This window comes from Sabethes cyaneus, chromosome 2, assembly GCF_943734655.1.
Source record: "Sabethes cyaneus chromosome 2, idSabCyanKW18_F2, whole genome shotgun sequence".
NCBI lineage: Eukaryota > Metazoa > Arthropoda > Insecta > Diptera > Culicidae > Sabethes > Sabethes cyaneus.
The window spans coordinates 29929968-29955264 of NC_071354.1; the positions used below are offsets into that span (position 1 = coordinate 29929968).

Here is a 25297-nt window from a genome sequence, read left to right on the forward strand (position 1 = left end):
ACGTAACCAGTTGTTCGTCAACCAATCGAAGAGTACAGCAATGTTTCTGAAGAGTCGCCGTAGAAACACAGATCAGACCAACTTTTTGCCTTCTGTCACTATGGACGGGCAAACTATTGAGTGGACAGAGTGTGCGAAGAATCTTGGATTCATTTTCCAGACGGATCTAAAATGGGACAGGCTAGTAAATCAGCAATGCGGGAAAATCTACGCAAGCCTTCGAACGCTCTACGGTTCTGCTTCTGCTGCTCCAACCAGCACACGCCTGAAATTGTTCAAAGCGTTGATTTTACCCCACTTCACATTTGGCGAACTACTGCACGTTAAACCAAGTGCGGGCTCCATAGACAGGCTAAAAGTCGCGCTGAACTCATGTGTACGTTTTGTTTACGGGTTGAACCGCTTCGCGCATGTAACTCAACTGCAGGAAAACCTGATCGGATGCCCACTTGAGAATTTCTACGCGCACCGCTCATGTGTGTTCCTACGCAAGCTGATCAGAACGCAATCTCCGCCAGTACTCTTTGAGAAATTGTTGCCATCCCAAGGGCGTCGGCTACATAACCTGATAGTTCCTCCCAACAACTCGACTAGCTACTCAAGCTCACTGTTCGTTAGAGGTGTGATAAACTATAACGCAATACTCCCGATTGTTAAACGATCAACTTCTGAAACAGTTTTTAAGAGGGGCTGCCTCGATTATTGGAATCGCAATTAATGTTATTAGTTAAGTTTTTTTGTTAGAGTTAAGTTTTTGATGTACTATACTAAGACATCCGCAGGTAGCAAATTTGAAAAAGGTTTACCTTTACGCTACTGGGTAATAAATAAATACTAAATACTAAATACATTGTGAGTTTCTTTGTCGTTATCATTTTTGCATTCATTAATAGACAGTTGGCCATTTTTTATTGTGTTTTTTTGCATTTTTTGTTGCTCCTCTGGCGTATTTTTCGGCTTTCATAGTATTTGTGCCGTCTTTCGACGTCTTTTCACCGCCTCTTCAAGATTTTCGTCGGTTGTTTTTTGACGTTTGCTGTCATTTTTGTCACCTTTTTTGGTAGGATTTTGCCGTTTTTATCGTCTTTTTTGTTTCGACGCCTTTTTGACACTTGAAAACGTCTTTTTGTTTTCTTTGTCGTTTTTAGTCATATTTTATCACTGTTTTGGCTTCTTTTCGTCATTTTATTGTTATCTTTTCGACGCCTTTTCGCCGTCTTTTTGATATCTTTCTGTAGTATTTGTCATTTTTTGCAGTCTTTTTTTTTGTTATTTTTGTTGCTTCAATGTATTTCCGCCAACTTTACATAGTGTCTTTGTTTCTCTTCAGCGAATTGTTGTAATATTTTATCGTATTTTATGGCCTTTTCGATTGATCGTTTTTTTGTAGTCCTCCAAAGGCTTTTTCGTCAGTTTGTCACCGCCTTTTTGTCTTGTTTTCGTCGTCTTTTTGCTGTTTTTTGGTTATCTCTTTGTCGTCTTCTTGCCGCCTATTTGCCTATTTATTTTTTCATTGTCTTTTTGTCACTTTTTTAACATATTTTACGTCGTTTTATTTGTTTAGAAGACAATAAAAATGTTGTTTTTTTATAACCTTTTATGATCGTTCTTTCGCCGTCTTTCGGTATATTCGCTTGTTTGGTTGCCTTTTGACGCTTTTTAAACGCCTTTTCAGTTTCTGTTGTCGCTTTTTAGGCGCCTTTTCGAAATTTTGTTGTTGCAACGTTTTTCGTCGTCTTTTGTATTTTTTGCTGTATTTACTTGGATACAGAATTTGGATTCCTCGTCTTCTTGTGATCTTCCTGTCGTCTTGTTGTTATCTTTATGTCGTATTTTTGTTGTCTTTTTGCCATTTTCTTATTTGCATCATAGGTTAATTTTTTTTTGACAATTTTTGTTGCTGTTTTGGACGGTTTTTTGCTGATTTTATCGTCGTTTTTGTTGCCGTGTCTTTTCGGCGGGATTGTGAGTTCGTTTGTCGTTGTTTTTTGCATGTTTTGTCTAGTCATCGCCTTTTTTACATCCACTAATATACAGTTTGTCGTTTTTAATGTCTTTTTCTGCATTTTTTGCTGCTCCTCTGGCGTATTTTTCGGCGTATTCATAGTATTTTTGCCGTTTTTCATCGAATTTTCGCTGCCGTTTCATCATCTTTTCGTCAGCTTATTGCGATACCTCTTCACCGACTTTTTGTCATCTCTTTTTGCCTTTTTGCCATTTGTCTGCCATGTTTCTGTCATCTTCTCAGGGTCTTTTTGCCATTATTTTAGATATTTTAGTTCTCCGTTCGTCGTTTTTTGACGTTTTGGCATTTTTGTCGCCTTTCTCATCGGATTTTGCCGTTTTTATTGTCTTTTTAACTTATTGTTATCTTTTAGTCTTATTGTTATCTTTTCGCCGCCTTTTTGATATTTTTCTGTAGCATTTGTCATTTTTGACCGTGTTTTTTTTTTTGTTATTTTTGTTGCTGTTTTGGCATCTTTTCAGCGTATTTTCACCATCTTTACATAGCGTCTCTGTTTCTTTTCAGCGATTTGCTATAATATTTCATCGTCTTTAATGACCTTTTAGATTGATTGCTTTTTTAAATCTTCCGTCATTGGCCAATGGCTTTTTCGCCAGTTTCTCATTACCTTTTCGTCTTGCGTCCACCGTCCTTTTACGATTTTTTTTATCACTTCTTCGTCGTCTTTTTGTCGCCTGTTTGCTGTCTTTTTGTCGGTCTTTCGTCATTTTATTGTTGTTTTTTCTTCGTATTCGTCGTATTTTTGTTATATTTTCATCGTACTGTCGTCGTTTGTTCATATTCTGTATTTTTTTTTTTGTTATTTTTATGGTGGCTTTTGTCACATTTTTTGAGGTTTTGACGTCTTTTGTCGTCGTTTCGGTATTTTTTTCGTCTTCGTCAGTTTTTTACCCGTTTTTTCGTCGCTCTATGTGCTGTCTATAAAACAAAAATGTGGTCGTTTTACTGCCTTTTCATCGTTCTTTTGTTGGCTTGCTGTAATTCGTCAACTTTTTTGCACGTTTTGTCACCTTATTGTCGCTGTGTTGGCCGCTTTTCGTCGTATTTTCATGTTATTTCCGACCATATTATCGTCTTTCACCGTATTTTCTCCAACTTTTTATAGTATTAGGAAAAGCCGTAGATACAAGCGCTTGAGCGTAGGTCCGTAGAAAATTTCTAAATTTGTAGAACTACGGACAAATCCGAAGATCTGGCATCACTGACCAGCGCAGCACTAGCAGCTCCGAGATCAGCAGGGATTGCAACATTTTCCGGTTCGTGTTTCAAGGCTAGCACAGCCACCGCTGCCGCCCCCTCTTGCTCTGCCACCAACCACTACCTACTAGCGAGAATTTTGTTCCGCTGCCAACTCATATGTTATTTGTAAACATAAATCTTCTCATATTTTTATATAGCCGTCATCAGCGGGTGATGCATAAGTGCATTTTTTCTACTCCCCATCATGATTTGTGCTCAGTGCTCAGTATGCATCCTTCGGAAGCGAATACCACCAGAAAGGAATTCTTTCTTGGATGTTCGGTTTTGCTGCGATGCAAACCACACCACCCAAAGGAACGTTATGAACTACCGACCATTTGAGTTGAGTGAGGCACGGATGCTAGGGTAACTGTAATGGACTATCGTTCGATTTTTTTTATGTTATAACATCTCACACAGCTCGTTCCAGCTCCTCGACTCTTGCTTTATTGCACTTCCTCGAGTATTCAAGAATAAAAATATATGTGTATCGATTGTTGGTTAATGGAAGTTCAAGTAGGTTTCAACCACAAAACCATGGCTAAAGCTCGTTAATCAGAGGTTGGCACTGGGATCGATTTTCTGAAAATAGATTTATTTAATAAACGAGGGAGACGCGTGGTCTCCAGTGAACAACCAATCCATCAAGTCAGTACTTTAAACTTTCACAAAACACACGATTCGATTATGTAAACAACCCAAAATAACAAGAAAACAATCAATACTTACGATCTTCTCCGACGCAGGACATCCCCGGAGCCGACGGCACATTTGGGAATACTGAAAATAGAAGAGACAAGCGGAAAATCAGTTTCTGAGCCGAAGATTTTGGCACCCTGTCTAGCTACAAATATCCTAACATATATAAAGCGGTGCCTGGTATGCAGGTGTAAGGTGGTATCCAGTTGACAGCACTGCCATGTCGAGCAGTCAACAAGTTTGTCCGAACCCTGCAACCTGCAATGATGGCACCGACTAAAATCTCCGCAAATATTCCCCTACGACCCACCCACTTTCTCCCATTCCATTTTTTCCAACACTCACACACAGTGTGAGGCAGCAAAATTCGTACTACCAACAAACAAAGGAGAGACAAAAGACAAAAGAAGGCGTACTATTTACACTTTAATCTGTTTAACCTTCTCTTCTTCCTTCATTGGTCCCGCAGCAGCTCGGGGGGCTTTTGCCCAGTCAGCTTCCAGCTTCCAGCAGTCGACAAACATGATAAACTCTTCTCTCAAAATCGCCGTCCGCCCCTTACTCTACCCCGCCGGGGATTGCCGCAGGCTGCCAGCTAGCGAACCCAAAAAGTTGACAGTTCCTGTTTGCGGATGGAAGTCTTTTTTTGTTCGCAGCACCCACCACAACAATCGAGTGAAAAGCTCAGTTTAGGATAAATTTCTTTCCACCATCAGCACAGCTCCAGGGTGGTTGCTCTTACACCGAATTGAACCTGGGTAAGTCCTGAAGTAAAACTTTCGAATTTGTTGACTGTCTCGTCGTCGGCAGACCCGGGTCGGGCCGGGCCGGAAGCAACCGGCGGAAAAAAGGATAATTGCAGTTGAAAATCGCAGTTTACCAAATCGTTTCGGAGATAAGCGGTGGAATGAATCGGTTTCGATTTGTCACCCACACCATAGCACCGGTAGGTGTCGCTGATCCGTCTGCAATCTGCTTCTGAAGAGAGTGGCAAGAATGCTGCTGCTGTTGCTAGTTTCAACAAAAGCCTTAATTTATATGTCTTCTGTCATGGACCGACCGACCGGTAAAGAAGGAGCAGAACAGAAAAAGTAGGGATCTACCTACTATTTGTCAATGCCTGTCACGGTTGGCACATAATCGTTTTCTGTAGGTTCCCGGCTTAGAAAAGGTAACTAACTAAAAGGGACAGGTGCGCAGGTTGGCAGACCAATTCGCTCGTCATCGCCTAAACGCGTAGCACGATCCGCAGATGTCCCACGAAAAACTCATTTTTCATTCCCTTCAAATCCTTTGGAAACTTTTTTCTAATTGCATTCGCAACACGTTTATCGATGTTTACGGAATTTGTCCCTCTCCTTGGTAAAACCTGGAAATACTAATTAAGCTTACTGAGAGCAATTTTCTTGCTCTTTTTGTTTTGTTAATTTTTTCGCCCATTAATTGTCCAATAAATTTCTCTATTCCCAATCTTCTTTCTCGTGTTCATTTTCCATTTCATTTCATTTCCTCATGCGTCTTATTTATTTATCCGTTTCTTTTTCTGGAATTTCTGTTCACGTTGTACGTCTCAAAATTTTCAATTCAATTTTGCCTATCAATTTCTATTTAACAATTTCATTATGCTATTCTTACTTGTTTTCAGTTTTTTTTCATTTCACCTTCTCATTTGCGTTCCTTATAATTCGCTTTTATTCTTCTTTCTGATTTGACTTTCTCATTTACTTTTAATAGTCCGTATTTTCCTTCCAATTGCTCACTTGACCTTCTGCTTCTGCACTCTACTTCGCTATACTGCTTTGTATTCTTATTTTTCGCATTCTCTTTACTATTACCATTTTGCATCATTTTCGCGGTCTTAAAAACCATTTCTATTTCTATACCATTTTTCTTTCCTTCTTCTACAATTTGTTAAACTCATTAATTTTTTTTGTTTTTTTTTTTCATTTTTCTCAGATTTTCGAGAAATTTTTCACTGCATGTCACTGTAAAGGGGATGAATCAAAACTTTGGGAAATTGAGTATAGGGTCGGAATAGGCAATTATCCCAAATTTGTTTAAAATCGGAGGTGACCACTTAAATGGCGATAAGCCCTATATAACCTTGAAAGCCGAATTTTGTAGAAACCCCAAGATAGAATATTTTAAGACTTTCTTTAAATTAATTGTTTTGAGTAATAGTAGCATCTTGTGAAGAAATCTGAGGTGTAAGAAAGCTAAATTATAAGTGTCTTTAGACATAGCTGCAAGATTCTGCACCCAACAACATTCTGCACCGTCTCACAAGCTTGATGTGAGGACTATTCTTTGGATTTTATTTCTTAGAAAGAGTTCGCCTGCCTCATCGCTTGATTTAAATGCTCTCGACTTCTATGCCTTGGGTTACATGCTAGGCAAAACTAGGGAGCACCAAAGGATTGATTAAGGATACTTTCAAGCAACGTTTGGAGAAGATTTGGGATGAAATGCTTCAAGATATCGTGCGTGCTAGCTCCCGAGCAGGAGCGAAGAGCAAAATAATATAAAAACAATATCAAACTGTGTTAATGGTATATTTTCTTCTTGAATAGATATGGAGATACATTGATAACACATTTTGTTATTGAGTAGATATTTAAAACAGTGGTTGTAAGATGAGTTTAATACTTGATTTGGACCTAAAATGCATAGTTTTTTATTCCACTGTGTTTTCTATACCTATGATTATTTCGAAATTCTTTCAGCACAGAAACTCTTCAGTGGTATCACTTCCAAGGATTAATTACGAAAAAGGTCTATCAATTTACATGAAATGAATCTGGAGGTGAATTTTCAAAATTATGGCGATAGGTCCCACTTGCCCCATTTACCGGGTTAAGTGGGACCTATATTCAAATTTGATTAAAAAGCAAAAAATAATAGTAAATTGTGTAAGTTAATATATAGCAAAGTTAAAGCAATGTTATTCAGACATAGCGTAACACTATTTGTACGAAGGGTTCATTCAAAAATAGCGTAACAAAATCAGATCACAACGGGCGACTTTATAATTTATATAAAACACAGATCGTGAGCAATTGCGCTGTAAAGCATTATTGTAATGAAATGTAGTTGAATATGTCGTTGTATCCAATTCTTGCAAGACGTAATTTAGGATTAACCGTTGTTTAATAGCTCGAAAATACGATTATGATCTGTTTGTTCTACCATGCCCAATTCGGCAGAGCTACTCATAAGTGATAGTTACGCTATAATAACCACAACACTTTACTGTTTCAATTCCAGTTGCAGATTTACTTAATTATATCAAATTTGCCTTTCCAAATTCAATTAACATCGTTTAGGTGTAACCAAAATGTGACCAAAATGTGACCAAACTGTTTGTTCCCTGACAAGCTGTGAACCTGGGCTTCTTTTTTGGGGCCCCTTGGTTTAGTCCTTTTCGGTTTTATTTTAAAACTTTACTGGTATAAATATTATGTAATTAAACTGCAATTGTTCGGTTGTTCATCTAAAAAATGTTTCAAGACAGGAAGTTTTGTGCTGAAACACTTTATTTTTAATAGGTCCCACTTGCCCCGAGTACTTTGAAGTCCCGACTTTATTTCGACCCATTTTTTTTTAATGCCGTTTGTCAAATTAAACAACTAGTTTTCGGGTGTAATTTGTTAATACACTTATTATGTTTACCTACTGTCAGAAAAACATGTACTTTTACGTAAAGCCTGTGGCCAAAATATCATTTATAGAAAGGTACCGTCATCCGGGGCGAGATTGTGCCAAAAAAGTATATATTTTTGTTCTTTAGCTCAGTATACACACAATTTAGGAACTAAGTTGAGTTCAAACCTGTCAATATGTACTAAATTGTTCAATTAACAACTACCGTAGAGATGGTCTAGTTACAATGAAACCTAATTTTACTGGAAGTGCATCAACTTTGGCACAATCTCACCCATTCTAGGGGGTGACATTGTGCCAAAAACATAAAGTTAGGCTAAAAACCTAAACAGTGAATATTAGCATGTTTATAAACAATACACATAAAGATCAGTATAAAGTAATTCACATGGGGCCGTCCATGAACTAAGTGGACTATTAGGGGCAGGGGACCGGCCAAAAACAACGCATCATACAAAAAATATGAACGAAAATAACCCGGAGGGGTCTGAAATAAATAAAAATGAGTTCGTAGTCAATGGAGAGCCTTTATATAGCCAGTAGCGTTTCTAGGGTTAACAAGGGGGAGATATATGAAGGGGTGTATCCTAAGGAAGCATACCTATCTGATTATTTAACAAAAGTAACCATTATTTCGTTCAAGAACCCGCGGCCGCAGAACATGTGTCTATCCTACCCCCCTCCCCCCTCCTTAAAACTGGCAGTTTATACACGGTATAATATATTCGTCTTATATTAGAGTGTTTATTCAAAGTATCTGAAATTTCCAGATAAAAAGTAAAAATTTAGCAGACCTATGATGCTGTGTGCTCCAAAATGGATGATGCAATCTAATCTGTCAAAATATTGTACTCAATAGAAAATAATGTGAGTGTGCTGGTGTATACTGACGTATTTTTGTTGTGTATGTGAAATCCACAAATTGGATCGATCATTATGGCTTGGCACAATCTCACCCCCGTGAAGCTCGAAAAGTACAAAGTTTCGAAAAATATTATTTTCGTAATCAAAACTTATCCAACGCATAATAACCTTTCAATACATTGTAAATGATTAGTTTATATACCTTCAAGATAGCAAGTTGATGCGATTTCTTGTTTGGGTTGGTTTATGCGGGACATTTTTTACAAGCGTTATTTCCGCGTATTTTTGATCGCGAACTTTGAAACCCTGTTTAGGCTAAATAGTTTGCTAATATGATCTGTGTTCCATTCTAAGTTATGAATAAATATGTTATGTTCATCATCATTTTGAATTTAAGTCACCAGTTTCTACAGATATAATAAATTTTCACAAATAAACATTTTTGGTTTTTGGCACAATCTCACCCCCGTGGCCCAATGTCACCCCGGATGGCGGTATTTGTTATTTTTTATTTTCTGCTGACTTAGCGCACGGCTCGGGCCACCCTTTTTGTTTCTCGTTTTCCTTTTGCATTTTACTTCCCTGCTTTCTTGCCCTTTTCGCCTTCTCCTTGTTATCTATATTGTCCTTTAAATACTACTATTGTGGTAATTTTATTTTACTTACTTTACTTTAATACGAACTATTGTGGTAATTTTATTTTACTTATTTGCCATTCTCATTATTTTGCTCTATGTTGTCGTTTATTTTATTTTTAGTTCTATTAAAAAGAAAAAAACATTTAAAACTCTTTCTTACAATTTTTTATTCCCAATATCTACGCAAATTCCGTTTTCATTTTCATAAGGCATACTAAAATCGGCAGGTTTCTGCCACGCTCCCAGAATTTTCTCAATTCTTGGCAATTTACTGGCAAAGCGCAGAAGACAAATCGGTTTGCTCTCTCTCTATAGGATATTACCTTCTCCGACAAGCGACGAGTTTCTTTGCTTTTGCAGTGTTTTACTGCTTTGCTCTGCCCCCGAGTGAGCGTCAGTTTGGTTTCATCTTTCTTTTTCTGCCGTAGCACTACCGAATGCCTGCTCTAAAGGTCACGAAGCAAACTGTTTCCATATAATTGCCTGTCCCATATTCTCTTTGGGATACGGAGCAAATAGTATTTTGTCAGCAGTGTGCTCTGCTTGTGGCTGTGCTTCCGCTGCGCAAGATAAAAGAAAACAGTATTCAGGCATCATTCGAAGGGAGAGCAAACGGTTGCACAGAAAAGGAACGCTCTTGGTCGTCGTGAGAAGTAGATTTCTCCGTCTCTATATGCGATAGATGAGCAAAATCAAGTTGTATTTGAATTATTGGCATAGGTCTCCTGTTGACAACGCCAACCAGGAACAAATCAGATTCCGAATTTATAATCAGGTTTTATTTACCAGGATTAAAAATTTCCTGCAAAGTTTTTGTTATAATTGTTTAGGTAATATAAGTAGTTAACTTTTAATTATATTTGGCTTACGTTGTACTTTTACTCCTTTTAGCTTCCTTTCTTTTCGCCTAACGGATCTTATCTTCTCCAACTCTATCATTTAATCTTTTCCGTCAACTATTAACTCTTTTCCAATTTAACTCCTTCAATTCTTCTTACTTTCAACTTATGCATGTGAAACGTGAGCCACCTATCTGGTAGTTAGATTTAATATTGATATGAAACCGGTGGGTGCTTTACACGACACTATTTTCTGTTTAATTTTAATTTATATTTTAAGTAAACTTGTAGCCACAATGTAATTATTTAATGTATATCTATAATGATTTTTGCCACCTCACTTTCTGCACGGTAGTAATCGACAAGTTTCTTTTCACTCGAATGCCCGGATGCAGGCGATGACAGTACCACCGATAGCTGCCCCATAAAAAATCCCTCCTGCTTTGCGTGCTGCGCGCAGGGTTGCTGTGCTACCGTGAGTCGCGCCGACCGAAGAGTCGCAACATTCCCCCCCGGTACACCAAGTTCTTGGTTTACTTGCCTTCGCGTCGCACTTCATGAACAGCAAGCTTCGTCGCAGGACGCTCATAGACGCCTGTCCGGGTCTGGACCGGCGTTGCCCGTACCTGTCCATCTTTTCTAAGCCTACTAAGGCGTTCACCAATCTCGACAGACCTTCATTGTACCACTTCGTTCGCTTGGTTGGCTCAAGGAAGTGATCCCGTACCGTTCGTCGCCAGAGAATGTTTGCTTCAATTCGTGATGCGCACCATGCACGCCGTTGATTCGTTTTTCTGAACTCCCATCCAAGTTCCTCGCTCGCCGCTTCAAGTTCATTGTCTGCTACAGTGTAGTTTGTGCCGTGATCGATATGGATTTCTCTTGGTATGCCACGATGTGCCATGAGATACTTGAACGTGGGAGAACCAACTTGATCAAGTAGGTGTGTAGTTACTATGTACGCCCGTATAGCCAAGCACGTGATATGCACCCCCCACCCATGTTCAGTTCGTGCTATCAAACGTCGTGTCAATGCCACCAATCGCATCTCAAGAAGATCAGCTGTTGGGGGAGGTTGAGGTACAGCCCTTTGATTATTATACAGTTGGGAACTTATTTTGCAGCGTTGAACGACGGTGACGTGATTTTGATGACAATATCGCTTGCGATTGCCGATGCCTACTCGCTCGATGCGTTCGAACAAATCCTCCAGGTAGAACACTTTTAATCTTAGCCCTTTGAGCAACTCAGGATCGTGTTTTGTAGAAAACTTGTATATGAAATCGGGTAAACTAACTTCGTAATGTTTCCGTAGGAAACTGTCTTCGTAGCGACCGCTCAACGATTGAGAGATTGACTGCAGCTTTTGCTGCACAAGTAGTCCTGTGCTGAGTAGTAAAGGCTGCTTCGCATTGAAGGTAACAAGTCTGTCCGGTGGGATGTCACGTGCGACCTGCTGCAACCTTTCATCGGATTGATCACTGCACGGACACGACTCGACGATGTGACTGTGATACCCTATAAAATCGCTATTTGTATTCGCACCACCATGGACAACCCAACCTAGACGCGTTTTTGTTGCGACTGGCTCGTGCATTTTGCCTTCTTTTCCCTTGAGCGGAAATGCGAGATTGGCGTTATCGATTCCGATTAAGATTCGCGGTTGAGCATTCTCGTATGACTCGATTGGGATACCCTTTAAGTGGGAATACTGTTCGCTCAGCTTACGCATATCTACTGTTTGATGGAAAAGATCCAGACTGGCCACACTATGTACTCCTTGCAAGCGATATTTTTTCTGAGTCTCTCCTGTTCCGGACACTTCAATGTCGAGCTTCAGCGAGCTGCTTTCCAAATGGCTCTTATTGTTAGTCCATTTAAGACGCAGTGGTTCCAGTTTTCCTTGCAGATTCAGCTCCCGGGCTAGCGACGCGTCGAGCAACGTAGTCGAAGAACCGTCATCCAGAAAGGCAAATGTTTTTATTGATTTCTTCGACCCATGGATGACAACTGGAATAACACGGAATAACCCTTGGCTGGTTGCATTACGATGAGTGTTGCACTCACGTACGGAAGTATTCTGCTCGACTAGGTTGGAATTTGAGCTGGAACTACTACAACTGCTCGTTCCCGCTGAGGTTTCCGCTTTATCTCTCTGGTCATTGTGAAGAAGTTGGTGGTGTTTAAAAGCACAATCATTTTTTCCACATACTTCGTGAGATTTACAGGCACCTGTGTGCTTTTTTAAACATTTTCGGCAAAGTGCGAATTCTTTTACGATCGCCCAACGAGCGTTATAAGAAAGGTCGTTAAATCGCTGGCATTTCTCCAGTTTTGTACAGTTTCCCCTACAGATAACACATCCTACACAGGGTGAAGTAGATGAAGTCGTCACTTCTCGATGTAATGGTCTTTCTGGCGAACTGTTCGAACTTTCTTCACTATGCGCATTCACAAAGGCAAAACTTTTCTTATTTCCACGACTGCTCTGTGCTTCACTGCACGTTAGACGTGCGATTGGACAGACTATTTCAGCTAATTCGTACAACCACTTGGAAAACGCAGCAAGATGAACTTGTGGAAGATTACGACGATGTTTTGCCCAGTCAATTTTAAATCCTATCGGAAGCTTGTCGACGAGCTCATGTAAAAGAGCGACGTTGTACGTATACTCGCTCAATTGGCAAGCTTCGATAGTAGCGCACAGGTTCTGCACGGCAAGCGAAAATTCGATGAGCGTGTCCAACTTGTCGGCTTTCGGGGCTGGTGTTGCGTGAATCTTGTAAATCAAATTCTGAACGATTACCTCGGGGTTGCCGTACAACATCTTCAATGTAGATATAATGCCAGGAACATTGGTTGGATGCATTAATCTACATTTCACCGCTTCATATGCTTTCCCTTTGAGACATTTCTGCAACCGTACCAAATTTTCCTCCGGCGTGTATCCACACAGGTTGGTCGTCGTTGTAAATGTTGAATAAAACAACGGCCATTCTTCCGGAGTACCGCTGAATAACGGTAGATCACGCGAAACAGCTTGGCGAGCAGCCATTTGTTTGTGAGTTAAACTAAAATCGTCTTCATCTACCGCTGAAAGCTGCCTTGGAGTAGAGTGTCGCCTCGTAGTGGAGCTGGGATCTAAAATCCTTGATTGCTGGTTTGAATTACGATGCACATTACCTACCGCTGTTTGCGGATCTGGCATTGGAGCAGGAACCAAAGATTGTTGACGTTGAACCCGGAACGGGAGTGATTCAGGATTAGCACCAGCTTGTGAGCTGTGCATTTGCTGCAGACCCGCCTCAGCTGAATGATTTATCCAGTCGGAAACCCTTTGGTTCGGACGTTCTTCCTCCGCATCTAATACCGAAACATTTTCGTTGGCCATCACTTTTAACAGCTCGTGTCGTTTCCTTAGGTATTCACGTCGATTTGCTTCTTCAGCTTCCTGCATTTTCCGTTCTGCGTCAAGAAACTGCAGCTCTATTTCCAACTGTCTCTGCTTGGCGGATCGTCTAGAACTTGCGTCGGAATGCTGGCTCAGGTTATCCTCCGAAACGTGTTGCTGGTTTTTCGAAGGATGGTTTGTATGCCGGGCATCCGGCTTCTGTTTCTGTGATCCTTTGGTTGAGAAACTTGTTGGCATAAAGGCAACGGCCTTAGGTGGAATTGCAATAGGGATCGATGGAATCGGTTTAGAAAAATTGGACGTCACTGTATAACAAGGATCATGATTCACTCCCGCGAGCGGCGCGTAAGCATTAGACCCGCAGTATGAGGCCATTGTCGTCGTGGGGCAATTAATGGGCATCGTTTGAAACGGCGGCATTGAATACGGAAATGTGTACGGAAAAGGTGGCATGAACGCGTTTGGCTGTATCATCGAGTGTGGTGGTATTTGCGAGTGGGGTGGCACGAGAGAGTTGGGAGGCATTGACATATGTTGCCCAGACGGCGGCGGGCAGGCTTTATTTGGCGTAAATATCATAGACGATGTGACGGACATACCGGTCACTGAGTTGGAAGAGGTACTCAACGATATTACGTTGGTAGTGCTAACTGTACTGTATGTACTTACGGATGGTACCGGTGGGGCAACTAGTGCAGTCGGTTTCTTGTTCTTGGCTCGCTGCTTACCTTGGCATACAGGACAGAGCCAATCTTGATTTTCGACCTCTTGATCTACCCCAACACAGTCGAAATGGTACCAGTCGTCGCACTGGTCGCATTTCACCATACGGGAGTTATCCTTCTCAGTGCAAGCCTTGCAGTGCGATGCAGTTGTTTCGTCTAAACACGTACTTCCTTCTTCCGAACAGATACTTCGCCTCGACATCGTAATCCGGACGTAGAAACGAAATTTTTAAGATGTTGACAACGCCAACCAGGAACAAATCAGATTCCGAATTTATAATCAGGTTTTATTTACCAGGATTAAAAATTTCCTGCAAAGTTTTTGTTATAATTGTTTAGGTAATATAAGTAGTTAACTTTTAATTATATTTGGCTTACGTTGTACTTTTACTCCTTTTAGCTTCCTTTCTTTTCGCCTAACGGATCTTATCTTCTCCAACTCTATCATTTAATCTTTTCCGTCAACTATTAACTCTTTTCCAATTTAACTCCTTCAATTCTTCTTACTTTCAACTTATGCATGTGAAACGTGAGCCACCTATCTGGTAGTTAGATTTAATATTGATATGAAACCGGTGGGTGCTTTACACGACACTATTTTCTGTTTAATTTTAATTTATATTTTAAGTAAACTTGTAGCCACAATGTAATTATTTAATGTATATCTATAATGATTTTTGCCACCTCACTTTCTGCACGGTAGTAATCGACAAGTTTCTTTTCACTCGAATGCCCGGATGCAGGCGATGACAGTACCACCGATAGCTGCCCCATAAAAAATCCCTCCTGCTTTGCGTGCTGCGCGCAGGGTTGCTGTGCTACCGTGAGTCGCGCCGACCGAAGAGTCGCAACAGTCTCCTATGTCACATTGTTTCGTTGTTGTATTTACCACATTATTACCTTTTCATTAATTTCACCCACTTGCATTCCACACTTCCTTTCAACACATTTATCCTAGCCCCATTGATTTTTTATATTTTTGTCTACTCTTTAAACACCTAATATCTATTTAATATTTTTTTGAAACGGTAGTTTTGTTACAATTGACGAAGGGACGGTAGTAGGAGCAGAAAGGTAGGAAGAGAAGGAAGGGGGCTTATTGGTCGCTACGCTTAACAAGTATTCGTTGTGACTCCTACCATTTGTCCAATGCTGGAAGGTGCATGGGTCGAACCACGCTATAATCCGAGATTATAACCGGATTCGAACTCACAACACCCGCCAGGGCATGGGCTCGCTGGTACTAATATACCTTTGAACCATAGAGGCGCTGGACAAAAGGAGTCTGCACAACCCCCTTATTAAGCGAGCGACGTATCTTCAAACTAAAGATGGGCGAACGCTCGTGAGCGGTTCAAATGCACCGGTTCACAAGAAAGAGCGTACAAATGAACGGATCTTGAGAGGTCAAGCCAAAAAACACGTGGTTGGATTATTTATTTGCCGTTTCACTTTTTTATTTCCATTTCTTTTTTCAATTAAAGGTGTTTATAGCATCCAACAGAGTGGGACAAAACGTGAAGAGTGACAAATTAGATAAGGGAGTGTAGGTTGTGACATACGTGTGTCGACACGTTCAACGAATTGGCGACAAGTATCCCAGGATCGAATACAGTGAAGAGGAATTCTTGATACGGCAAGAACCACCTCAGTACCGGTGGATTAAACTAAGCTACAATGGGAAAAATGATTAACACGTTTATATTTCGAATTTTTCATTTTTATTTTGTTCTACTAAGCTCTGTACTTTTTTTTCTTTCTAAATCTACAGGTCATCCATTTTTCGGTCTTGTGTTATAGTTAGTTGCATTTTTTATGGATTTTTCCTTATTTGCTGAATTTGATTTCCAACTGTCTTTACCCATTTTAACTACTAACTTTTCATTTATTCTATTCTTCTGGTTTTTCTTTCTATATCTGCACTTTATTTACCTTTCCTATTTGCATTTCGTATTTTCTAATGTATTTTCCCATTTTCTTCTCAGATTTTGCTTCCCTATCGCTTTTCGTATTTACACTTTTACAATTATGCTTTGCTCATTTTGGCTTTTATTAAAGAAAATTACAGTCTACCTGATTTATTTATTTCACAATTCTCGATGGTTTCTACTTTCTTTTTTGACATTCGCCATTCTGTTGGTTGGTAAACGGCTGGATAATGCGGAATATAGACCCCATAGTGGTCGTTAGCCTCTTATCCAGTCACTCCGATCCCGACCTCCTCGTGGTACCAGCCGGAATACGAGCAACCTTAGCGGAGATCGGGTAACCAACCCCGGTGGAAACTAAGGTCGTATACTAACCGGGAAGGAGGTAGTGAGTCTCGGCACTATAAGATGGCAGCCCCATCACGAGACTCGGTAGTGTTGCCCCAGTACGGCTACACACCTAAACAACACAAACTAACAACATTCAAGCATATACGGAGCGGAATATTCGGCATCGACCTAGGCGACGGAATAAGGACGACGAATGGAGACTCGGGACTTGGAACTGCAGATCGCTAAATTTCGCAGGTTGCGAGCGGGTGCTGATTGAACAGCTGGAACCCCGCAAACTCGGCATCGTAGCTCTGCAGGAAATCTGTCGCAAAGGAGAGAAGGTATGGAAGATCCGTGGCGGAAAGGCCCAGTTTTACCAGAGCGGTGGCGCTACCAACGAACTGGGGACGGGCTTTGTAGTGCTGGGCGGAATGCAGGATCGCGTGATAGATTGGAAGGCGATCAACGAGAGAATGTGTGTATTGAGGATAAAGGGCCGTTTCTTCAATTATAGCATCATTAACGTGCACTGCCCGCACGAAGGTAGACCCGACGATGAGAAAGAAGCGTTCTACGCGAGGCTGGAGGCTACGTACGACAGCTGCTCGTCACGGGACATCAAGATCGTCATCGGGGATATGAACGCCCAGGTCGGTAGGGAAGAAATGTATAGACCGGTGGTAGGACCCCATAGCCTGCACACCGACACAAACGATAACGGCCAACGATGTATAAACTTCGCAGCTTCCCGAGGCCTGGTGATCCGAAGCACCTTTTTCCCGCGCAAGGATATCCACAAAGCCACCTGGAGATCACCTGACCAACGTACAATGAACCAAATTGACCACGTTCTCATAGAGGGCCGGTTCTTCTCTAACATCACGAACGTACGCTCCCGTCGGGGTGCGGATATTGATTCTGACCACTACCTAGTAGCAGTACATGTGCGCTCAAAGCTGTCCACCGTATACCGGACACGTCAAAGCCGCCCTCCTCGGCTGAACATCAGGCAGCTAGACAACCCACAAGCTGCCGAGAACTACGCGCGAGTACTGAATGAGGCACTGCCCTCTTCCGAGGAGTTAGGTGCTTCAAACCTCGAAGACGGTTGGGGCAGAATACGCTCGGCCATCGGAGAGGCCGCTACCGCGGCACTAGGTATTGAGCCTCGGAGTACACAAAATGAGTGGTTTGATGGGGAATGCCAACAAGCGGTGGAAGAGAAAAAAAATGCTTGGAGAAATTATCTAAGTATTGCCACTAGAGAGAACCTGGCCAAGTACCGACGAGCTAGGAACCAGTTGACCACGATCCTGAGGAGAAAAAAGCGCCAAAAGGAGGACAGAGATCGTGAAGAATTAGAGCAACTATTCCGAGCTAATGACACGCGCAAGTTTTATGAGAAGGTGAACCAAACTCGAAAGGGCTACACACCGAAACCTGACATGTGTAGGGACGAGGGAGGGAATCTAATTACAAACGAGCGCGAGGTGGTCGACAGGTGGAAGCAGTTCTTCGATGAACACCTCAATGGCGAAGTCGCAGAAGGAGGCGGAACGGAAATTAACCTAGGAGCGCCCATGGAAGATAGTGATGTCCTAGCACCTGATCTCCAAGAAGTCAAACGAGAAATCAGGCTGCTGAAGACCAATAAAGCCGCTGGGAAGGACCGCCTACCGGCAGAGCTTTATAAACATGGCGGAGAAACGCTAGCAAAGGCTCTACACTGGGTTATTTCTAGGATTTGGGAGGAGGAAAAGCTACCGGAGGAATGGATGGAAGGAGTGGTTTGTCCCATCTACAAAAAGGGTGATCGGCTAGACTGCTGCAACTATCGCGGTATTACGCTGGTAAATGCCGCCTACAAGGTACTCTCCCAGATCCTGTTACGCCGGCTGTCACCGATAGCACAAGGTTTCGTAGGGAATTATCAGGCGGGTTTCATGGGGGCTCGCGCAACTACGGACCAAATTTTTACTATCCGACAGATCTTGCAGAAATGTCGGGAGTACAACGTGCCCACGCATCACATCTTTATTGATTTCAAAGCAGCATACGATACAGTCGATCGAGACAAGCTATGGCAGATAATGCACGAATACGGTTTTCCGGACAAACTGACGCGACTGATCAGAGCTACATTGGATCGAGTGATGTGTTTTGTACGCATCTCTGGGACACTCTCGAGTCCCTTCGAGACGCGACGAGGGTTGAGACAAGGTGACGGTCTATCCTGCATGCTGTTCAACATCGCTCTTGAGGGGGTGATCCGACGAGCGGGCATCGAAACGAGAGGCACGATTTTTACCAAGAGTAGCCAACTTCTAGGCTTTGCAGATGACTTCGATATCATTGCCAGGAACTTTGCGACGGCGGAGGCAATCTACGCCAGACTGAAAGTGGAGTCTAGGAGAATTGGGCTAAAAATAAATGCGTCGAAGACCAAATACATGAAAGGAAGAGGCTCAAAGGAAACAAATGCGTGCCTCCCACGGACGGTAACCGTTGACGGCGACGAACTAGAAGTGGTAGAGCAGTTCGTGTATTTGGGATCGCTGGTGACCGCGGACAACAACACTAGTAAGGAGATCCAGCGGCGCATCCAAGCGGGAAATCGGGCCTACTTTGCCCTTCGTAAAACGCTACGATCAGGAAGCATACGCCGCCGCACGAAGCTAACAATGTACAAAACCATTATTAGACCGGTAGTTCTTTATGGACTTGAAGCCGTGACGCTGCTTACGGAGGACATACGCGCCCTTGCCGTGTTTGAGCGGAAAGTGCTGCGGACGATATTTGGCGGAGTACAAACTGAAAGCGGAGAGTGGCGGAGGCGTATGAATCACGAGCTACAGGCACTGCTTGGGGAGACTCCCATCGTACATCTAGCGAAAGTTAGCAGGCTACGGTGGGCCGGACACGTCGTAAGGATGCCGGACGACAGTGCGACGAAAATAGTCCTCTTCAACAACCCCACCGGCACCAGGAACAGGGGAGCCCAACGTGCACGATGGCTCGACCAGGTCGAAAACGATTTGCGACTTCTGAGACGACTAGGAAATTGGCGACGAGTGGCCCAAGACCGAGTTGAATGGAGACGAGTGCTTGAAACAGCACGAGCCACCCCGGCTCTATGCTGCTGAAGAAGAAGACATTCTGTTGGTGATCTTCTTTTCTCATTTCTTTCTACCATTTTAACTCTACACTCCTTTTTTATATTCAATTCTTTGGTTTTTCGTTTCTGTTACATTTAGAATTTGTTTGTGGATTAGGCAAAAAACAAAGCTTTGGGCTTAAACGCCCTTCTAAGACTTGACCCTCATTTATCGACAGTTGCTTTTTCCCTTTGCTACCTATTACCCCCTCCTTTCCACTCTTTCCCTACCATTCCCAAAAAATCCTTCTTCATTACTTTCCCTTACCGTCCCTTCATCAATTGTAGAACCATCGTTTCAAAAAAAAATATCTTATTTTCTTTTTTTCCTCCTTTTCTTTGTCATTTTTCCGTCGTTTCACTCATTTTTCTTGTATACTCTTTCATTCTCGCTCTTTTTCTGTCCAGTCTCCACTTTTTTGCTTCTTTTTTCTTTTCGCACTTTTGCTCAGTATTACATGAAATCGGATTTGAAATTGTGCTTGAAGTTGGACTTAAAATTAAAGTTGAAATTAAAGTTTGCAACGAACATGAAATGAAATTAGACTTGAGTACTCGAATTAAGAGTGGGAGTTGAAATTGCGTTTGAAATTGGATATAAATTGGATTCAAATCCCACTTGAAATTGTATTTGGAACTGTACTTAAAATTATCCTTGAAATCAGATCCAGTCCACTGTGGTTCATAGTTTTACCAATATCGACGATCCACAGGGTATGAGAAAAATTTCCGTTTGAATTCGGTTTTAATTGCCTCCCATTATAGCTTGGTCCAGATCCCCCATGTTAGGTAAAGAGGAACGGTACACATATTTAATATGCGTTGCTTGACTCTCCCTTACCTTACCACTAATTCCCCTTCACATCTTGTCCCACTCTGTTTGGATACTATTAGCACCTTTATTTCATTATTTTCTTCTACCGTCTCTTAAAAAAATTGGATTGAATTTCAAAACTGAAAATAAATTTCATGTTTTCATGCAATGAGGACAAAGTATGAGTATGAGTAAATCAAATAATTTTTTTCATTTAATTTTACTATTATCATCAGCCATTTTTTATATTTATTTTGAAAAACTGGGATGTTTGCATCCCAGAATTCAGAAAGGTATAATTTTTCGTTTTTGACATACAATTTTTTACAAGATATGAAGTTTGGATAATTCAATGGAGACGAACGGTATTTTTTCTAAAACACAAGGAAACGGATATTTCTGGTAAAGAAAAACCAGAAGTGTTCATTTCCTGCCAGAAATATCCACCTACTCTAAATGTTAATTGCTTCCGTTTATCGAAATGGGATTTCTTTTTCAGATTGAAAGAGGAAATGAAAAACTTTTCGAAGTAACAAATCTTCTAATTTTTTTCCGGGATTCGAACATAAAACTCTTTCCCATACGAGTACGTAACTGATTTAGTTTGTTACCGGAAAATAATGATACTTATTCCGAACCACCATCCACGAGTGAGAATAACCTAAATAAGAGCAATAAACTTTCCGCGCCAGAGACTTGTCTGTGCCCGGCGGCTGCACCACACACAAACAAACAATGCTGTAATGAAGATAAATACACTCCATACACACTCGCGGAAAGCCTTGCCGCCAAATCATCGATGATGATTGCAATTCATTAGAGACATTTGGGAAACGCAACGAACTGTCGTCGTTTGGGGGTTTCCCCCCTACCAAAGGGCGATGTGGTGGCATTTGATCTGCTTCGACGGAAATTATTCCCGTCACGACATAAGACAATCGCGACTTCTCTTCCGACCACACAGTAAATGTTTATAAATAGCACTTATGTGGAGACAGCAGACAGAGCACTGTGCGCTCAAAGCCAAGTTTAATATCGGATCAGTCAGAACAGAATGATGGATCCGACCCACCCAAACACGACCTCCTCCACTTTCGGGGGATGGGAAAATTTATTGACACTCAACGTGATGATTCAATTTGTGGTTTCTGTTTTGCTCTATTTCACTGCCAGCACATGTACAGCGCTTGGAAGAATTAGTGGATAATTGAAAATTACTACTTTCGCCCACCACCGTTTTCGGCAGGTGTGATACTGATTAGTATCGATCGACCGGTCCTTACATGTTCGAAGCAACTGCCACATGCCCATCGTCGTCGACGTCGTCCTTTTCGTCGGTTAGATCTTAATTCCTTCCAACAGCGTTGTGCATTGCGCTCCAATAGAAATCTGTTCCGAAAGTTGGTGCCACGGTGGTCGAATTTCCGATCATGACACCCAACTGCAATTCTCGTCGTCCGTCCGTTGGGTCACCACGTTTGGGATTATGTGGTTCAAACTACTCTTTCACACAGAGGAAAATTTTCGGTAAAACTCCTCCGGCCACAGATTGTCACTGACACGACGGATAGACGGACGAACTGGCTGGACACTCGCTCACACAGACACCCCCAGCAGCGCCGCCGAACCGGACTCTCCACCGAAGGAGAGGCTTACCGAAATTGAACTGAGAACAACTTCCTCATCTACGTAACTAGCATGCAGGCGCACAGCACAAGGCCACCAAGGGATTCCATCTGTGGATCAGCGACAGCAGCAGCCTTATTCCGATGCTGATGATGCTGTCGCTAGGTGCTGCTATTGCTAATTCGCACACTCTGTCCTGCTTTCTCTCGCCGTCGTCGTCACAGCAAAAGGAGACGAGTAACGAGGCCAACTCGTCTCGGTTGTCCGGACTCGGTGGCTCCACTTTACACATTGCAAAGTAGACGTTCTTATTCTGTCATTCAAAGTTTTTTTTCTTTCCTTCGGAAAGTTTAAACCACAATAGAGCGGAAAAAAGAATGCACTAAAACAGAGATGCATTCCAACCGGTTCCGCACCAAGCACCTCCATGATATTTGAAACGATTTTCTAATTTCGTCCCAGTACCCTGAAACCGTGCACACATTTTATCATCATGTTGTAGGTTCTTCCAAGGCCAGCAGCGAATCGTTCCGGAAATAAGTACCGGAGGGAAAAATCGACACTCGATGTAGGTTCCACCGCGCACCGTACCGTCCCGACGTCGTCATCGTCAAGTCGTTTGTCGAAACACATTTGTGCTCCAGATATGATGGGGTTTTTTTTCTTCTTCACTCGTTTTGTACCGTATGCATAACAAAATTGCATCCCGAAGGGTGTCAGCATATGCATGTGCGTGTGTGTGTCTGTGTATGTATGTTTTAGCAAGCAAATAAACAGGATTCTTGCGAATGGGATGCAATATAGTTATATGGCGAAGTGCATCACGCCGTAGGCATCAACATCGACAGGATGCAACTCAGGAAGAAATTTCATACATTTCTCACTGAAGAAACCGCGCGCTGCCATCGTCATTCGGTACCTACCAACCGCATATAAATAGACATACAACCGTGCAGCCGGCAATCGATAAGCTTTCCGACACCGAAAGCTACCTAACCTACCAGCACCGAAGCTTTGCTTGCTTGCTTGCTGATGGTTGGCAGATCCGCACAGCCTTTGAATGCAGCAGCCTTCAGCGGTATTGCGGCGTATGTTGATGAAACGGTAGAAATGACATGTTAGCTGCGGCGAAGATAAAGTATGATTTAGCGACACCGAACACCGAACCCTAGTATCTATCGGTGCGGTGGTGCAGCCGATAGTTTGCCAATTAACTTGAACCATTTTGCCCGAACCGCATGGTACCGAGACGTGTAGGTATCGGAAGCATTCGCATAGGTACGTAGCTCGGTCGGTTCGGTCTTTGCCACCAGGTCGGTACCGGGCATCGATGAGCGATGCACATTACCCATATTCCATGCAGCGTAATCTTCAAGATTGGAACTAGCGAACTAGCACTCACATGCTGCTATTCAATATGTGGCTTTGGATGCATGTTCGTGATCCGGAACAGCATTTTCCCCTTGCTTTCGTTTGTGTATCAAGAAGTAGATTGAATAAAATCTCCAGCAAATACAATATTTGACTTTTAATATTAGGATTACAGGTTAATATAGTTAGTTATGAAAATTGAATTTTTGAATAAAATCCGTTAACTATTTCTCGGGCACTTTTCTAAAAGGACCTTCGTAGGGTGCTGGATGGGTTCGTCTACGGCAGGTCTTCGTCTGCTTTCCAGACATATCGACAAGAAACCAGCAGCCCGCATTAATTGGAGCAATACTCTAACCATAGACATTACCATCTATCTTCCAATCCAAAATCATTTGGGTAATGGTGCTGCATCGTACTAAAACTGTTGGCTGCTATAATATCAACTATATAAGTTATGGTTATTCGACAAGTAACCATAAAAACAATGGGTCGTTAAGAATGTTCACCATACGAATAACTTTGTAGAATATTTGAAAGCGCTAAAACAATCGTATGCAAAGTTCTTGAGCAAATTACCTTTATCTTTTGCAACCAGTGAGAGGTACATTAGATAGTTACTATATTCAACAAAGTTGCTCATTTTAGTATGTTCTACAAGTTTTCTGTAAAAAATTATTTTTGGCCCGATTAAAAAAACAAAACTTTATATTACCCTAATAGGTGGATTAACGATCGGACTAATAACAAATGCGCTATATTTTATTACTAAACTTCTTCAAAGACACTAACCTTCTAAACTTAAGCGTTTTTTGCGTAAATACTAATAATCGCGATTTTGCGAAATGGTACCACTGTGCATTGTTATAATAAACAGTAGTGGGCCTGGGTGGATTCCTTATGGTATACCTGATTCAATCGTGAAAGGTAATATAGGGTAGAAGTGCCAAATATAGTTATAGCACCAATCATGGTAATACAAGAGAGCCTATTGGTCTTTTAACATAGATAACATGCTGTTCTTAATTCCTAAATATATTTTTAGACATGAACAAACTCTCCTGCAACAATTTATCGGATTACTTTTAGGGTGGACTTGTTCTTTATGTGAAAAAACATAGTTTAAAAATTTCATGTCACTGTGATGCTTGTTTCTTAGCGATTCGCTAAGGTACACGTAATCGTAATTAAGACATTTTTGACATATAAACTACATTTTCTGAAAATAAAACCGCATGGGGGAATTAATTACTACTTTCTTAACGTAGTCAAAGAAAAATTAACACGATTTTAACCAAGAATAGTTGATTTTATGTATTACCATGATTGGAAACATTTCACAACGGCGCGCCAATCATCGTAGTAGGCGATGCCCTATCATCGTAGCATACGAAATCTGTCTTTCTCATTGTTGTCACTTTTGGTAATAGTGCATTTTTCACGGTGTGTGATTAAAAACTAATTTGTTTGATTAGCTTTTGCTGTCAATAAAATATCAGGTATGAACAAAAAATAGCCGCATATTACCTAAATTCCTATAATCACAATATTTGATTTACATTCTACAGTATGGCTTCACAGCTAAAGGAAATTTCCCGCAAACATTACTCCGAAGAAGATATTGCCCGTTGTATCGAGGCCATCGATTCCGGGATGACGGTTTACGCAGGTTGCAAACAGTTTGGAATTCCGATGTCCACTATCGTTTACAGGAGAAATGGACATTGGAAACAAAAGTGCAATCCGGGACCATCCCCTGTGCTTTCAAAACAAGAAGAGCAGCAAATTGTGAACTGGTTGAACGGTATGCATGATCGGGGTTTCCCTGTTTCCCGACATGCACTTCTGTTCAAAGTAAGTGAATACCTAACATCAAATGAGCGGATCACACCGTTCCGGAATAATCGGACAGGTAAATACATTAATAAGCAACTAATTCGATGTGGGACCAGCAGGGATCATGAGAGAG

General features: G+C 41.7%; 1 protein-coding gene across 1 annotated transcript in view; it reads right to left on the reverse strand.

Annotated features, from left to right (window-relative positions):
- Window positions 1–25297, reverse strand: part of LOC128738387 (atypical protein kinase C) — a 371387-nt gene that overhangs the window by 117091 nt on the left and 228999 nt on the right. The window contains exon 4 of the mRNA XM_053833470.1: window positions 3995–4045. Coding sequence (XP_053689445.1) covers window positions 3995–4045 — 51 coding nt within the window. The remainder of the gene's footprint in view (window positions 1–3994; window positions 4046–25297) is intronic.